Source organism: Trichechus manatus, unplaced genomic scaffold (genome assembly GCF_000243295.1).
Source record: "Trichechus manatus latirostris isolate Lorelei unplaced genomic scaffold, TriManLat1.0 scaffold00020, whole genome shotgun sequence".
NCBI classification, from domain to species: Eukaryota; Metazoa; Chordata; class Mammalia; order Sirenia; family Trichechidae; genus Trichechus; species Trichechus manatus.
Window position 1 is genome coordinate 14145798 of NW_004443956.1, and position 18416 is coordinate 14164213.

At 38.5% G+C, this 18416-nt stretch overlaps 1 protein-coding gene across 11 annotated transcripts in view; it reads right to left on the reverse strand.

The window, feature by feature from the left end:
• KMT2C (lysine methyltransferase 2C) overlaps nucleotides 1-18416 on the reverse strand; it is a 313148-nt gene that overhangs the window by 26962 nt on the left and 267770 nt on the right. For 7 of the 11 annotated variants that reach the window (XM_023727962.1, XM_023727957.1, XM_023727958.1 and 4 more), the window contains 9 exons: nucleotides 13052-13264; nucleotides 12196-12360; nucleotides 9461-9602; nucleotides 9166-9313; nucleotides 7431-7609; nucleotides 7143-7279; nucleotides 5995-6244; nucleotides 4544-4683; nucleotides 3826-3933 (listed from right to left, as the gene is read on the reverse strand). In XM_023727962.1, coding sequence (XP_023583730.1) covers nucleotides 3826-3933; nucleotides 4544-4683; nucleotides 5995-6244; nucleotides 7143-7279; nucleotides 7431-7609; nucleotides 9166-9313; nucleotides 9461-9602; nucleotides 12196-12360; nucleotides 13052-13264 — 1482 coding nt within the window. Of the gene's footprint in view, nucleotides 1-3825; nucleotides 3934-4543; nucleotides 4684-5994; nucleotides 6245-7142; nucleotides 7280-7430; nucleotides 7772-9165; nucleotides 9314-9460; nucleotides 9603-12195; nucleotides 12361-13051; nucleotides 13265-18416 lie in introns of those variants that run through there. The other 4 variants (XM_023727959.1, XM_023727963.1, XM_023727960.1 and 1 more) reach the window with 4 other exon arrangements.

Genomic DNA, 18416 nt, shown 5'->3' on the forward strand with positions numbered 1-18416 from the left:
GTAGATCTTTCCCAAGCCTTTTCTACAAAGGCAAAACCCTAGAGAATATTCTGCTCTTAAACCTTCTTGGACACCCCCTATCTAATAAAGTCAGAAAAATCAATGCTGTCAGAGGAGCTAACTACAGGCAAACCTCCAAGATAACACAGTTTCAGTTCCAGACCACTGCAATAAAGCGAATATCACAATAAAGCAAGTCATAGGAATTTTTTGGTTTCCCAGCGCATATAAAAGTTATGTTTACACCATACTGTAGTTTATTAAGTATGCAATAGCATTATGTCTAAAAAAAAAAAAGTAAATAACTTAATTAAAAAATACTTTATTCTAAAAAACGTTAACCATCATCTGAGCCTTCAGCGAGTTGTACTCTTTTTGCTGGTAAAGGGTCTTGCCTTGATGTTGACAGCTGCTGACTGATCAGGGTGGTGGTTGCTGAAGGTTGGGGTGGCTGGGGCAATTTCTTAAAATAAGACAACAGTGAAGTTTGCTGCATCGATTGACTTCCTTTCACAAGAGATTTCTCTGTAGCATGTGATGCTCTTTGATAGCATTTTACCCACAGGAGAACTTCTTTCAAAACTGGAGTCAATCCTCTCAAACCCTGCTGCTGCTTTATCAACTAAACTTATGTAATATTCTAAATCCTCTGTTGTCATTTCAACAATGTTCACAGCATCTTCACCAGGAGCAGATTCTATCTCAAGAAACCACTTTCTTTGATCATCCGTAAGAAGCAACTCATCTGTTAAAATTTCATCATAAGATTGCAGCAATTCAGTCACATCTTCAGGCTCCACTTCTAATTCTAGTTCTCTTGCTATTTCCACCAAATCTGCAGTTTCTTCCTCCACTACAGTCTTAAATCCCTCAAAGTCATCCATGAGGGTTGGAACCAACTTCTTCCAAACTCCTTTTAATGTTGGTAGTTTGACCTCCTCCCAGGAATCACAAATGTTCTTAATGGCATCTAGAATGTTGAATCCTTTCCAGAAGGTTTTCAATTTACTTTGCCCAATCCATCAGAGAAATCATCATCTATGGCATCATCTATTGGAATCATCAAAATGTATTCCTTAAATAATAAGACTTGAAAGTTGAAATGACTGTTTGATCCACAGGCTGCAGAATGGATGCTGTGTTAGCAGGCATGAAAACAACATGAATCTCCTTGAACATCTCCATCAGAGCTCGTGGGTGACCAGGTGCATTGTCAGTGAGCAGGAATACCTTGAAAAGAATCTTTTTTTCCTAAGCAGTAGGTCTCAACAGTGAGCTTAAAATATTCAGCAAACCATGTTATAAACAGATGTGCTGTCATCTAGGCTTTGTTGATCCGTTTATAGAGCACAGGCAGAGTAGATTTAGCATAATTCTTAAGGGTCCTGGGATTTTCAGAATGGTAAATCAGCATTGGCTTCAACTTAAAGTCACCAGCTGTATTAGCCCCTAACAGGAGAGTCAGCCCGTCCTTTGAAGCTTTGAAGCCAGGCATTGACTTCTCCTCTCTAGCTATGAAAGTCCTAGATGATATCTTCTTCCAATACAAGGCTGTTTTGTCTACACTGAAAATCTGTTCTTTAGTGTAGCCACCTTCATCAATTACCTTAGCTATATCTTCTGGATAACTTGTTACAGCTTCCACATCAGCACCTGCTACTTCTCCTTGCTCTTTTATGTTGTGGAGATGGTGTCTTTCCTTAAACCTCATGAGCCAACCTCTGCTAGCTTCAAATTTTTCTTCTGCAGCATCCTCATCTCTCTCGGCCTTCATACATTTGAAGAGAATTAGGGCCTTGCTCTGGATTAGGCTTTGGCTTAAGGGAGTGCTGTGGCTGGTTTGATCTTCTATTCAGACCACTAAAACTTTCTCCATATCAGCAATAAGGCTGTTTCGCTTTCTTATCATTTGTGTGCTCACTGGAGGAGCACTTTCAGTTTCCTTCAAGAACTTTTCCTTTGTATTCACAACTTGGCTGACCAACTTGGGTGGAGCAAGAAGCCTAGCTTTCGGCCTATCCCGGATTTTGACATGCCCTCCTCACTAAGCTTAATCACTTTTAGTTTTTGATTTCAAGTGAGACGTGCTACTCTTCCTTTCACTCGAACACTTACAGGCCATTGCAGAGTTATTAACTGGCCTAATTTCAATATTGTCCTGTCTCAGGGAATAGGGAGGTCCGAGGAGAGGGAGAGAGACAGGAGAACAGCTTGTCAGTGGAGTAGTTAGAACACACACACAACATTTATCGATTAAGTTCACCGTCTTATACGGGCATGGTTCGTGGTGCCCCAAAACAATTACAATAGTAACATCAAAGATCACTGATCACAAACCACTGTAACAGATATAATAATAATGAATAATCTTAAAATATTGTGAGAATTACCAAAATGTGACACAGAGACACGAAGTGAGCACATGCTGTTGGAAAAATGGTGCTGACAGACTTGCTTGATGGAAGGTTGCCACAAAACCTTCAATTTGTAAAAAATGTAATAACTGCAAAATGCAATAAAATGAGGTGTGCCTGTATATGAATTTGTACAATGGAACTGTTTTTTTGTTAAACCAAATTAAGAATTTCAGAACAAAAACTCCTACAAGCTTGTCCCCACTCTCTGAAATTCCTGTGTGTTAATCTTGGCTCAATCAATTGTCATAAATGTGAAGAAAGGAGGAGTCCTCTGTCTGCAAACAAATCATATTTAAGGTTCCTCAGTTCTGATCCAGCTGCTGAAAGAGTTGTGCCAAGAGAGAAGTTCCAGCTGTTTCTCTTTAGCAACAGAGTAACCTAAACTAATGAACACTAAGCCTGCAGGTCTGCCCCCTCCTTCTCATACACCCCCATCCCACAAGGCATCTGAAAAAAGTCAAATCTTACATAAAGCCCAGGAGTGGAAGGAATCACACACCCACTTAAGAAAACTATCTGGTGAAAACACATAAACAACTTTTTGTTTTTTTCAAAACTTTAAAGTGGCATATAGCTTAGATTTCATTCTATCAGGGACTACTTCCTGTTAAAAAATAAGAGTCTCCAGCACTTTTTTCTGAGAAAGAGATGGTAGACCAATAGCCCGGACATAGGACTGGCTGATGGCATTACTGTACAGCAAAAAAATCACAAAATCACTTCAAAATATGATTAAAAAATATATTTTTTGTATCAACCACACATTCTGGATACACTTACACAAAATCATGTAAACGAGATCTTTTCCACTATGGTTTGAGCAAAATACTGTCTCTTAAAATACATGAATAGACTTAAATTTTGCTTTTGAATAGGTTTTCCTATTAGGATAAGATCAATTTTTTATAATTGTAATTAAGATATTCAAACTTTAATTAGCAAAATTAAAGATTTTAACATTAGTGTTCTTTTCAATTCTGAGCTTTTAAAATATAATTGAAATCTGTCCACTGTTGTCAAATAAGTTAAATTTATTTTATTTGAAATAGCAGCATGATCAAGGATTTTTATAACCTCTTTTTCTCAATTTGATTAGCATTTGCTTAGGATTTCCTACACAGGGAGCCCTATGAAGGAGCTCTGGTGGCAAAACGGCTAAGCAATTGGCTGCTAACGGAAAGGTCAGCAGTTTGAACCCACCAGCGGTCTGTGGCAGAAAACAGCTGCCAATCTGCCCCGTAAAGATTAAAGCCTGGGAAAGCCTATGCGACAGTTCTACTCTGTCATACATAGGATAGTACAGTACTGACTCGACAACATACAGCAACAACATTCGCTAATGTATGCCCAAAACACAGAAACCACACATTATATATTATTGATTGAATTCAGAATATCCTCATTTTACCTTGCTTTCTGAGTTTTTTGCTTGTGCAGTTGATGAATAAAGAATAAAGCAGTTATTACTACAAAAGACAATGTCCTTCTCCACTCTACTGAAACTTTCTCGGGAATCCTAAAAATCAAAGAGAAATGTGTGAGGAGCTCAACAAGCCAAAATGTAATAAACACAGAATCTATACACTCCTGATTTTTATGTTATATTCAAAGTGAAAGCATTTATTTATTTTCAAAGTAAAAAGTTAACTATGTCCCAGTATTTAGCATATAATAATTTAGTTAAAGAGAAATAAAGTTACAAAAACAAACTTTATTGCCATATTTAACTCTGTTTTAAAATGTGTGGCCCTTACAATATCCACGTGCACAATCTGTTGTGGGTATTTGGTTTTAAGCCCACACAAGTATAACATATGCTGATGCAACTACCGGAATATGTGTCATATTAAAAAAAAAAACCCCGTTGCTGTCCAGTCAATTCCGACTCAAAGAGACCCTCTAGGACAGAGTAGAACTACCCTACAGGGTTTCCAAGGAGCACCTGGTGGATTCAAACTGCCGACCTTTTGGTTAGCAGCTGTAGCTCTTAACCCCTACACCACCAGGGTTTCCACGTATCATACTACTCTAGGATAAATGGACTCTCTTTATGATGTAGGAGTAAAGTCCAATAAAGACTCTTTTTGGAGGTAGGGGATGGAATTATAGAAGGAAGATTAAAGTACCTTGCTCACAAAGGTTAGATCTTTGAAAGATTTCCGCACACCACTACCCAGAATTACCACTTTACAGTGACAACACCACTGTGGTCTGAGTGCCGAGCCTTCTGCAATACCATGATTAGAATCCTTATATCCAGTGACACCTAAAGGTAACAGACTTTTGTTAATAATTACAACTGAGTAATGAAACAAGAAGGTACAGTGTGTGAGGTTATGCTGTGCAACTTATTACAATATGGTACATTATAAGTTACATTGTATTAGCCTTTATTTATCTTCCAAGCTATGATTATAAGGCATCGATTACATGCATGACACTAGGGTATAAATAAACAAAACACATCTATTCTTGAACACGAGAACACTAGTGCTAGCATGTAAAAAGTACCTAACAAAACCAAATTACCAAGATATATTAGTACTCAGTCTAAGTGCTAGATCTGTTGGGGGGTGGGGGGGTGAAGGTATGATTTCTGCTTGAGGGTTAAGATTATACAGAAGAGTTTTATAAAGGATGAAGAGGTATGTGTACAGGAGTCTTAAAAAAGTGTGACTTGGACAGTCAAAGAAGAATTTACATCCAAAGCAAGATGTAAACATAAATAAAGACTGAGAGATTATAGTGTGGGACGTGCTCAGAGAACTGAGCATGATTCATTGTGCTTTGCGACTGACGTAGGGTGTGTGAAGGCAGAAAAGAGAAGCAGGAAGAAAATGAGAACAACAGAAGCAGAGGCTAAGAGTTCCAAAATGCAAGACAGACAACTTCCAAAGAAAGTTCAAAGATGAGAACTGGTAAGCTGCTAGATCCTAGCAGAAGGGTAAGGATGGAAACAAGATGACAAGGACACTGGTAAGTGAGAAGATGGTGGGGCTGCAGGGGCATGCCTAAGACCACTCTCCTGAGACTTCCAGGGAGACAGGAAGGAAAGCTGGGTCATGGCCAGTCTGAGCAAGTTTTCCTCGTTCTCAGGGATGGGGAAGGCATGAGCACATCTAGTGGGAAGAGAAGGGCCCTGTGGAGATGGTAGAGATGTAAAAGAGTAGTAAGTGATGACAGAAGAGAGGATGCAGGAGATAAGGAACAAAGAACGCAAGTAAAGTTGCCAGCCTCACTTGCACAACGTGAAGCAAGCAGAAAGTGGGATGGGAGGTTTGGGGGAACACGGAAGAACAAAAGATGATTAAGGGTAAGAAAGTTCTTCTAACAGTGTTGTGCAGATGGTTGGCAATCAGGACTTACTGGTTAACAGCATGATATCTATTATATATAATGTATATATGTCCCAGAGAACTAATCACCCCACAGAAAACAGAACGCCCACAAAGGGTTAATTTACCAAGGGTCATGCACCAGCATGTTACCTGTTCTTGTTAAAAATTAAATGGAGATTAAAAAAAAAAGCTTAGTTTTTGGATCAAGAATGCATTTAACAAAATGTAAACTAGCTCACCGTTGTTTGTTGGAGGAAATGGTGCATTAGGCTGCTTTAGCTGGTAGGAGCTTGCTAATCTGGGAGGGTTTGCAGACGCTGGTGGAGGCCCACGAAGAAGTAAGTGCTGCCGATACTCCAAACCTGGGTTTATTCTGTGGCTACTGACCAAACCCACGGATGGAATATCTGGAGCATTACTAACCTCATAGCTGTTAGGAATTCGGACATGAAGAAGATCGGAAAATGCAGCCACAACACTGCTAATGTTCTAAAACAAAGTGAAAAGTACTGTGTAACCCACCCAGAAATCAACAGTGAACAATTCAAAAGAAGAAATACTTAGGGTAAATGCCATCTGCGTCATACATACACTGCAAGAAAACCCAACAACTATTATTTAGACTTAAAAGGGCCTCAGGAAAGTATTTGTTTTAATGGACCAACAGTCAAATAAAGCTTTCAGAAACAGAAATCCTCATAAAGGGATTCCAGCTAACACTAAATATTTATGAGCATTAAAATATTTTAGATATTCTGTTATCTGACAGGTGTAAAGGACATAACTGCAAGGACTGTACTAAGCCTTGTCAATTTTTACAGTTGGTCAGAAAGATTATTTCAGGTGGCTTCTGTTCAGCTTCAGGCAAAGGTCTGAAACAGTTCACAAACACTCAAGTGCTGTGCTACTGCTATGCTGTTGCTATGCTACGTAGATGTCCAAAAGGTCACTTCACGGGACTATCAGTCTGGCTCTCCAACAAAATGTCTTTACAGAATTAAGAGTTTAAAAACAAAAAAAACCACCCTCAACAACTATCAGGTGCAACTGCTACCTTAAGAACATTTCTCTTGCTTCTGTAAAACTTTTATTGTTGATAAAGATCCTTTAACTTTCTACAAGGTTAAGAGTCATGAAAAAGTTTCTCTCTAAAGGGCTCTCCAAAATATATTTCCTTTTATTAAAAAATGAGAATGCTAACTCGTTTTGTCCTTTCTGAGTACTCAAAAGTAGCCTAGATGTCTGAAGTGAATATTAATTCTACCCTAACTTTGATCTTTTATCCTCATGATCCTACTGGATGTTTCATTGTAAGCCACCTGATACATCTTTAAAAACAGGAACATAAGCTACAATGTTAAAAAAAAAAAGTCACTTCATCTTTTACCTCAGCAGCTGTAGGATGCAGGGTAATTGCTACAGATATAAGGCTCGATCTGGGACCATTTGGGGATGTACCAAAAGGTGATGTGAAAAATAAAGTGCCTGGCTCAGTTTTGATGTCATTCCTCCTAGATTCTGAACCTTAAGGGGGGGGAAAAAAAAGAGAAAGAAAAGAAAGGAAGAAACAAAAAAAGAATTGAGTGTTAATGGCTTTTCAAAATAAAAATATTTACGTTAGTAACTAAATCAGCATATTGTAAGGAAAAATAATAAGGCTAAGTATTTTCCTTACTTTTCCCAGTATTGCTAGGAAGAATTGGAATGATCGGGGAGGGCACAGGTTCTGGAGGTTCCTCTTTGACTAATGACAAATCTGGGTATCTGCTCACTGCCGTGCCAACCACACTTTCAGGAGAGGATGAGGGAACAAAACTGTCAGGAGTGTCCCGATCACCACAGTGATCCTGTATCCTGTGAGAAGAATAAGCACAAACACATCAACGCGTGCATATCCACCAGTGGAGGCTTCTCGCACCCGTCCAACAGTACCTACAAGTGTTGCTATAACATTACTTTAGGCAATGGCAGTGACATTCAGTATCATGTGAGTCTGTTCAGGGTCAAATGGAGAGTCTTTCAGGAAAAAAACAGAAGAAATATGTTTAGCTATAATGTAATTTAAACAGTATGTTTCCTTCTGACCAAAGTTTCAACATCAAAGTTTAAAGACCTGCCTGTCCAGATTGTAACACAACAGAGAAAGCCTACCTTTGCAAAATTCCAGATCACTAGGACTATGGGAACACTCCTGTAGCATGAAAAAGGAAAAAGTAGTCCAAGCACACACCTAAGAGTTGTACATGCATAGAGCTTATTATGCTAACAGGCAGCAGTAGCTGAAAGCACAGCTATCCTGTTAATGCTTTTATAAGACAGGAGGAAAGATTGGTCATTATTGCTTTACTGGGCCTTGATTTTTCTTAACTGGTAAAGTAAGGTGAAAAAAAAAAAAGAAGAGACAGGTCCTTCCTGTCTAGTCCAGGAGGGCAGGGTTTACCAAGGCAGTTGTGATTTGAAGGCGAGAGTAGTCCTGGGCCAAAATCTGTGGAAGAGCCCCATGCCTCTTCTGTCTCCCATGCCTCCACCAGACTACATGCTGCCATGAGGAAGGAAAATGTGGGAGAAGCCGCATTGTTAGGAAACCCAAGCAAGTCCTATAGACAGAGCCCTGGGCAATTCGGGGGCAGACCAGTTACCTGGCCCAGGTCAGCAAACATGCAGAGCTAGGAGGCTGCCTCCCATAGCTGCTGAAAGGGAGCACTGCTGCCTCTTTATATATTTGGGAATTTCTAGTGTGAGGTCTACAGGAAAGAAGGGAGACCTGGATTCTAAACCTGGACAAGTTATTTCTCTTTGGTCGACAGTTCTCAAATTAATTAAATAAAGGACTTAGACTAAGTTCATGTCTCATCAAATAAAAGAAGATTTTCCAAGTAAGAGATAATAATTTGATGAAGTAGGTAATAACCCTCTAGATATAACTAGTTGGGTCGAGATTATTTAGCAAGGGAACCTGATTCTCACAGATCAGAATCTTGGGAAAAGATTTGGTACAAAGAGTTTACAAAGCATTGAACAGGACACTCCTTAAATTCTCTTCTACAGTAGCATTCCCTGGTATCTGTGACTTCTGCTCCTTTATTTTAGACATTTACAAACTCAAGAAACCCAATACAACATACTAGTAGCTTATAAAGGACAGTGATCTTTGAAATATTCTGTGGGGAGATTTTACATTGCCTTAATGTTTCTTTGATTATTATTATTTGCTGAACTTCCTATCTCATACAAGATCAAAAAATGTACAAACTATTAATAGTAAGAATCTTTTATAAACTTTAAATTCTAAAAAATATTATTCAGCACATTTTACTCCTCAAATTTTTTATATGCTATTCCCACAAACATTATGATAAATACATGCATATAATAAAATAATAAATATTTGAGAAAGAAGAAACTCTCACCTTAATTCTTCTTGATTATTATGAGGTGGTGTTGGAAGTGAAGCTGGAACATCAACTGTCTTTGGGCCCTGAGCAATAGCTCTGGCTAACAAGTCGTCCTGTGGTCTGAATGGCAGCTGAAATGGTTTAGGTCCTAGAGGTTTGGTAACTGGAAAAGCAAAAATACAAAACCACATGCACGTTTATTCAACACTGATATATGGGTGGCACATTACAATTCTATTGCCAGTTCACCATGCACAGCTGGCAAAAGTACACTCCTCAAAGTGGTAAATTTTGGAGGCTACAGTCATACCTTCATGGCTCACTAACACTCCAGCTTTTCCAGCAAGCTCTTCAGTTGTTGCAAAACCATTTGCCATCTTCTGACAAGCCAAAGGAGGTGGTGTAGGAGGAAGAGAGGCAGGGGGTGTTGGAGGATTACTTAAATTATTCTGCTGCAGGAGACCAAAAGATTTTAAATTATATGCTACTGAACAAATGTGCAAAAATCTTGCTAAAACTTAGTTCTGTGAATTTTTAGTACACGGAGGTAAGGCTACAGAAATGTAATCAAGATGCATCTTCATTCCTAAATGCACCCAAGAAGAAAAATATGCATACAAGGCCAGAAAGCTTTTTATTGGAACAAATACTCATGACTTTATGGACATAATATATACATGGTATCTGCTTACGTACTTTCCCAGCTTGAGTATTTAACTTTGAAATCAAGGAGCAAATTTCTATTACGTCTGATTCTATCTTCTGTAACTGTTTACAAGTTTCACTGTTATAACCAGTGAAAGAGAACGTTGAAATTCAACCCATCAATTATAAAAAGTTCTGAAAAATTCTTTTATTAAATTCTCATGAAGATGCTCAGTTTTACTTAAAAAAAAATAAAAAATTGAGAGTTTGTGGCCCAAAACCTATGAGTTGCAACTCACATCACAGATACTGGAATCTGGATTATCCCTTTCAAGACCCGTGGGATATACGGTATCCCACCCAGCCCAATTTTTAACATATTTAGCCTCAAGGTGGTAGCATTCTGAAGTGTGTGAAACTCAAAAGTCCTGAGTGGGAGTCTCATTTTTGTGTAGATTGAGCACCGTCTTAGGTGATGCCTCGCAGATGTGTGAATTTTCTAAAATTCTGACAGGTTTGCCTTTATTTCTGTGAGATAAACCTCCTCACTATGTTTCCCTTTTACTATGTTCTTGTGAGAATGTACTTACAGTGAGAATTAGCTATTGCCAGTCTTCATTCAGTCACAGTGGCCATTTTCTCCTTTATGCCATTCATTGTTTCCAGGTGTTACTGGCTCCCTGTTTTTCTAGCTTCTGAACAGTAAATAACACCTTTCCAAGAAGGAATAATGCATTGCAGGGGTACTTTTCAAGAGCTTGGAACTCCTATAGGTTATTCTTAACCCTGTATTCAATCTTAGGGCCCAATCATTGCTTCCACGTGTAGCAGGTGGAATGCACTGCTGTGAGCAGTTCTACAGTATTCCAGGGCAGCTGTTTCTGCTTCTTTGCTGGTAGTACTACTGTTGTTATAATGAAGAATACATAGTAGTGGTAATTTTCCTGAGATTCAAATTCCCTTAGTTTTACTTACTTTGCCTCTTAAGTACTGCTTTGCAGTAATGAAGAATGGCATTGTAGTGGTAATTTTCCTAATATAAAAACAATCCCTTGGCCTTATTTATTTATTTGGGCTATAATTATTGCGTCTGCAGTAAGGAAGAATGCATTGTACCATGTTTTGGAAAGTTTCTTGAAAATAATACAAGCGCTAAGACGGAGACTAGAATAAAATGTATGTGCAGTCATTGCCAGGTGCCTTTGTGTTTTACTGCATGTTTTGCAAATTTTCAAGAAGTAAATTTAAAAAAAATAAAAAAACCAAATTTTATCATTGATTCACATCAGCAGGATTTATGTTGTACAGAGGCTGCTGGGAGGTATGTGATCCCAGATAATGGGTATCAAAATCCGTAACTCATAACAATAATTCAAAGTTGGTCCTTTAATCATTAGCATGCTTTCATTAGTGGAAACACATAGTATCAACAAAAAATTCAAAGGAGAAAATAATTTTTGGTCTTGAAAGGGTTATCCAAGATCTCAAAAAAAGCAAAAGTAGTAGCCAAAATGACCTAATCATTAAAACATGTACTTCCCCTTCAAGCATTTCCCCTTGCTTAACATTTACAACCAATATCATTTACTGATTGGTTTCTCAGGAACTGCCGGAATCTACCAATATCATGCAAATAAAGTGCAGGGTGAAATTACAAATCTTGCAAAGATATAAAATTTTATGAAGACAATGAAGTGATGTTGCAGAACAACTAGTATCACAAGAAAAAGCACTGTATGAGTTAGGGCAGGTTCTCACTGAAGAGAAAAGACACCAAGAATAACGAATGGAGCATCGAAAGAGAATGATTTAATATTAAAGAAGAGAAGCCCTCAGGGAAACTGATGATACCCTCAAATATTTTTCCAAAGACTATTTTTTTATGTAAGTCAGGTGTAAAATACAGAATGTCACATGATGCTATCATACAACTTTGTTAGAAAAATAATACCAAAAGATAAAATTTGACTCAGTTTGGTATTATTTTTATAGCTAAGAATTAGTACATAGTTGTAATTAGGACTAAAGTGTTAGATAAAATACAATTTTTAAATTAAAAATTTTATTTTCCAAGGTAAAATCCTAACCACATTTTTTATTTCTACCATTTATTATAAATTTGGATTCATTTAAAGGTTTATAAGGTAATAAGGAAATGAGTATTTCTTCTACCACGGAAATACATAGTGGATGTTTTTCACAATTCTTATTATACAAAAATTTCAAATGTTCATGTTAGAACTTAAGTTCAACAAAAGGTTAACATTTCATTGGGTGAAATGTTCCTAACAAAACTTAGAAGATTAGCTGTAAACTAGATGCTAAACCAAGATAAGCTCTACCAATTCTGATATGGTATCCAAAGATAAAGTAAGGTAACATCTTGGCAAAGAAACATACCTTGTATATCAACTGAGAATAGTAATCCGAAACCCCTTCAAGGGTAGCACTGCCAAAAGATCCTAGAAGTCGATTCCCACTATTAAATTGGCCACTGCCATAAGGAAGAAAGTGTGCAAAGTTCACTCCAATGATTGGTTCCATTAGGGGGAGCAGAGAGAGCTGCTATTAAAAAACACATTTAAGAGTAATGTACACAATAAACAAACAAAGCTTTTTTCTCAATTTTTCTAAGACCCAAGGCAACTTAAAGTCAGAAAGTCTTGAGAAAAATGAGACTTTAAAAAATGCCAACTATCAAAATGCTGGAATGAGTGATAGAGACTTTAGAATTTTTGAGGATAACTTAAAAGTAGGATATGTTCTTATCTGTCCTAAAAGGATGTGGGCAGACATCTAATAAGAAAAGCACATTCCTTATCTTTGCTCTTCAAGAATTGGAGCAGAAATTTAGTTAGGTACGATCATGACTATTAATAGCTGTCTCCCACCTTCTTGTAACAACTACAAAGGCATTGAGAATAGAGTTTACAACAGGGGAGACTCAAGTGACTACATTTCTTTGGTTCCAGAGTCACATGTAATGGGGACAGACTGCTTCTTGCTGTGGATGCTGCTTCTTTTGAACGTAAGTAAATTTTGACCAATCCATCTGTTACTGTAATTTTCGGGCGCCATAGGATAAGGTGGAAACAGTAAATCTACTAGGTTCCTTTTGCGATGTCTTTTACCCCGGTAACTTTCTACTTTAATTAGGAAATGATCACAATAAAAAGTTCGGTTTAATAGAGCTGCAAAAGCAATCTGATCTTTCGCTCCCATGAGTTTAGAAAGGCGCTGTTAACAAATGACTCACCTGTTTCAAGTGGGTGAACGTATCAGTGTTTGGGTACATAGTTTGTTTCTCCTCTTCATCCTTTTTCCTTTTCTTTGAGCGAGGTGCTGCTTTCTCTCCAGTCTTCTGAACCCGTTTGGTTCGCTGTTTCTTGGTTTCACTTCCTCCATCTATTTTTGGCAACTGGTTGTTGCCACATCCAAAACCACCTTGCATTTGAGCCCCCAAAGTTTGCTAATGTAATTGGAAAGGTTAAGAAATAAGTGAACTATTCACATGTTTGATTTTTAGTTCATGCTATTCCAGTTCATCCTAGAATCCATATTCCTAACATGGGTACTAACAGTGAAGGAGAGAAGATAGACAGCAGCATCAAATAATCTAATGTTTTCCTGAAAGTATCATCCCATTTTTAGAAACATTATTCTCAAGTACTGAAATCAGTGGGATGCAAGCTTGAGGAAGGAGAACTCCTAAGGAGGGCTATTATTCCTCTCAGATGCAGCATTACTCCGGAGCCTGACTCACTGGTGCCAGTGCTGAGGACCAGCACTCCTTATTCCTGCACACTGGCAGCTCTGAAGGATGGGGCTCCCAGCCAAATGGTTGTGGTGGCCTCTGCATAGTGGTTTTGTTATTTTTGGTTCCCCTTAGGAACTGATGAAATACAAGGTCTGCTGAGACAATTTACAGGTTCCAAAAAAGCTTCAAAACCTATACATCTTATTTGACAGAGACAGCTATTCCCAGAGACCAATAAAAAAGAAACAACAGTGATGATTCAAATAGGCTCAAAATCATACATTTGACAGAAAAATAATGGCCATACTTAAAAGTATAAAGTCCCACTTGGCTACTAACTGAAAGGTTGGCAGTTCGAACCCACCCAGAGGTGCCAAGAAAAGTCCTGGCGATCTGCTTCTGAAAGGTCACAGCCTTGAAAACCCTATGGAGTACAGTTCTACTCTGCACATATGGGGTCGCCACGAGGTATAATCGACTCCACAGCAATTGGTACCCGGTATATTTAAAGTCAGCTGGAGGTGATCTAGACGACAGCAAATAAACCTTTAATTTTGTTTTTTACTTTATGGTCAAGAAGCAAAAAGAAGCTAGTCCTTTAAGAGATTTTTAAGCTCAATACCTAAAAAAAATGTGACTATTTTTCGGGCTCCATTATTTCTAAACTTTACAGCAAGACTTTGGTATAGATAATTGCAGTTGCTGAACTTATTGCAATGCATCAAATCTTGGAAGGTTTTGAAAATTCCAGTTTCTAGTTATTTCCTAAATGGCACAGAGCAGGGGTTAGCAAACTCTTTCTGTAAAGGGCCAGATGGTAAATCTTTTAGTCTGTGTTGACCATGCAGCTTCTGTTGCAACTACTCAAAGCTGTCCTGTGCTGTTGAAAGCAGCCATAGACAACTCTTAATTAAATGGCATGGCTGTGTTCCAATAAAAGCTTTTTATTCATTGACACTGAAATTTGAATTTCAAATTAATTTTCACATCACAAAATATTATTCTTCTTCAGATTTTTTTCCCCAACCATTTAAAAGTTTGAAAACCATTCTTAGCTCATACAAAGAAGTAGGGGAGGTGGAAACAGGCTCAGACTGCTGACGATCCCTGGGCTAGATCAGTAGTTGTCAAAGTGTGGTCTCTGGAGCAGCAGCAGCGAAGCCAGGGGACTTGTTAGAAATGCACATTCACTGGCCCCATCACAGACCTACTGAATCTGAACCTCTGGGGGTGAGCCCAGCAATCACGTCCAGGTGATTCTGATGCATTACAGTGTTGAGAACCTCAGGCTTAGAGCAGTGCTTCTCTGACTTTTAACACACACACCTGGGGATCTTGTTGAAGCACATGTTCTGATTCAGTCGGTGTGTGGTGGGGCAGGAGATTATGCACATTTGAAAAGCTCCTGGTGATGTCAACACTGTTGGCCACCAGGGACTGCATTTTGAGGACTAGGGCTTTCTTACTGGCTTATAGGAGACTAATAATGCAACCACTGATTAAGTATGGGACAGGCATTTTGTTAAGTGCTTTATAGACATTCTCTCTAATCTTCACAATTACCCTAGAAAGCAAACATTACTACATTTCAAAGAATACTTTAAAATAAAAAAAGCATAGAAGATTAATAAGTCACCTGTGAATCTGCCTGAGATGAAAACAGTTAGCATTTAAATTTATGTTTTCAAGTTTATATTTTTTTAAAAACACACACTGGATCACTCTTTGAATTCTTTTATTTTGGTGGCTGCTTTTAAAACTTGACATGTGTTTTTTCCCCAGGCCAGTAAACATTCTCATACAGCATAATTTTAATGGTTACAAAGTGTCCCATCATACACACATTTAACCAATAACTACCATAGTGGATTCAGCTTGTTTCCTTCTCTCATTTTTTTTCTCTACTGGTAGAGACAGGATATGAGCTATTCTTGCAGTTACATCTTTGTGCATATTAGAATTTGACATTCCTTAGGACAGACTGCTAGTGTGTAGTTGCAATATAAGGGTCAAAAATATGTACCTTCTGTAAAAATACAAGCACCCTGCATAAATAGATGGTGCCCGGCTACCACCACTGACTGCCCTGACAGGGATCACAACAGAGGATCCTGGACAGAGCTGGATAAAAATGTAGAACAAAATTCTAACTCACAAAAAAATGCCAGACTTGAGGAGGCGGAGTTAACACGGCACTACAGACAGAAGCACCATGCCGACCCTCTGCAGCAAGACCAGAAAAACTAAGTAAAACAAACATCAACCCTGGAACTAGACATTAAATGAAAGGATGCAGAACTCGATCAAGCACCGAATGGAGTAAGAAACTGACAGAGACCAGAGAACGAGCAGAGCTACGGAGTGGAGGTCCCCTACTAGCTAACGCAGCACAGATTTGCCATCTCGGACCTCAGCCACCAAGAATGGCGTACAGGGAATACAGGAAGGCAACTTCACAGAGCTCACAACAGGAGACAGGGCACCTGGTAACTAGGGATACACACTTTCACACACCCCACCCTTCTTCCCTGTATGAGGCCTCTGCCGCTTTGCAACAGGCCAGTAACTTGGCTGGAGAGACACCAGCTTACCAACACCCCAACTCTACCCCTCCCCACCAGCTGACTCCCACAGAACCATATTTTGTTGTTGTTGTTTCTTCTCTCTCTTTCCCTTCCTTTCCTTTCTCCTGCCTACCTAGCCCTGTGCACCACCCATGCCCCTTCTTGGACAGGCTGATCCACACGGCTCAGCTAGAGAGCCATCGGCACACAGCCTCACCCGATCTGCCCTGCCCCCACCTGCCAAATCCTACCACATCATTTTTTTTGCTTTTTTTCTTTATTGCCTTTTTCCTTCATTTTTTTGCTTGTTTCCCTCTCTTCTTTCTCTCATGCACTTAGCTCCACAAATCACATTTTGTCCCTTCCCTCCTGCCAATCTGCACTGTGCACTGAGCACTCTGCCCCCAAGCAGCACTGGCACGGATCACCAGACCCCGTCCTGCACTGCCTCCTGGCCCCACTGCCTCGGCCCCAGAATGTGATGCAAACGACCCATCCTACCCCCTCCCCCCCGTCAGACCTGCCCTGCTGCACCGCAGCTGAGCGACTGGCCTTGCCACCTGGACAAAGTGGTGACAAGTATCATGCCCACAGATGAGAAAGCAACAAAGCATACCCAGCCTGCCTATCCAGACATAAGTAAATAAGACAAAGAAGCAGGATGAAACAAACAATCTATAATCAATCAATAAATAAAATAATTCCTGAAATGTCTCAAACACAGCAGATAATATCAAAACATATTAAAAAAACAGGTCAGGACGGCTACAGAAAGCAACTAAAATAAAACACCAGATGACCTTCCAGTTGAAGAAAAGGCACTGAACTACCTTATAAGGAACTCAAAACTCATAATACTCAGGGGTCTCCAAGGCACTGAACTACCTGATAAGAACTCAAAACTCATAATATTCAGGGGTCTCCAAGAGATGAAGGAAAACACACACAAAAATAAGAAAAAAAATAGACAAAATCATCCAAAATACAGACAAAATCAGGGAAAACACAGACAAAGCAATGAAGAATTCAGGAAAATAATACAGGAACAAAATATTAAAATTAAACAATTAGAAATCATATAAAAATAGCCATTAGAAATCCAAAAGATAAACAAGATTTCAGAAACAGAGTGCAAAACAAGGTTTTAGGAGCAAATTAGAAACAATGGAAGATAGGATCAGTGAAACTGAAGACAAATCCTTGGATACCACTTTATTCAAGGAAAATCAGAAAAAAGAATGAATAAATATGAAGAAACCCTGAGAACAATGTGGGACACAATCAAAAGCAAAAATCTGCATGTGATTGGAGTTCTAGAACAGGGAGAAAACAGAAAACACAGAGAGGATCACTGAAGATTTGCTGACAGAAAACATTCCTAATATCAGGAAAGATGAAAAGCTGACCATCCAAGAAGCTCAAAGAACCCCATATAAGATAGATTACAAAACAAAATCACCAAGACATATCAAAATCACACTCGCTAAAACCAAAGACAAAGAAAGAATACTGAGAGCAGCTTGAGAAAATGAAAAGTCACAAAGGGGAAACAATAAGACTAAGCTCTGATTACTCAGCAGGAACCATGCAGGCAAGAAGGCAATGGGATGACACATATAAAACCATGAAAGAAAAAAATTGCCAACCAAGAATCATATATCCTGCAAAACTCTCACTCAAATATGATGGCAAAATTAGGACATTTCCAGACAAACAAATTAAGAAAATATGTAAAAACTAAACCTAGCTTACAAAAATTATTACAAGGAATGCTTTGGCTAGAGAACCAACAATATCAGACAACAACCTGAATCCAGGACACAGGACGGGATTAGCCAGAGACCAACCTAGGTAATAAACTCTCAAGGTTAAAACAAAACTAAAAGATTTACAATAGGAACCAGAGAGGTCAATCTGCAAATGACAACAACGTCAGAACAAGAAAAGAAGGAATAAATAGTATAGGTACAGAACTTTCAAATGGAGAGGAAGTGAAGGTGATATCAAGTAATGAAAGACTGGTTTAAACTCAGGAAAATAGGGGTAAATTTCAAGGTAACCACAAAGAAAGTTAACAAACGTACTTGTCAAAAAAAAAAAAAAAAAAGAAAAAAAGAAAGTCTCAGTAAACACAACATTTACAAAAATGAAAGAAATGAAAAAAAATCTACAAACAAAAGGAATTTAGCACAGGAGAGTAAGAGGAACAAAGAAAACATCAACACCACACAAAAAAGCACTACAAAATGACAGCAACAAACTCACACCTATCAATAATCACACTGAAATTAAATGGCTTA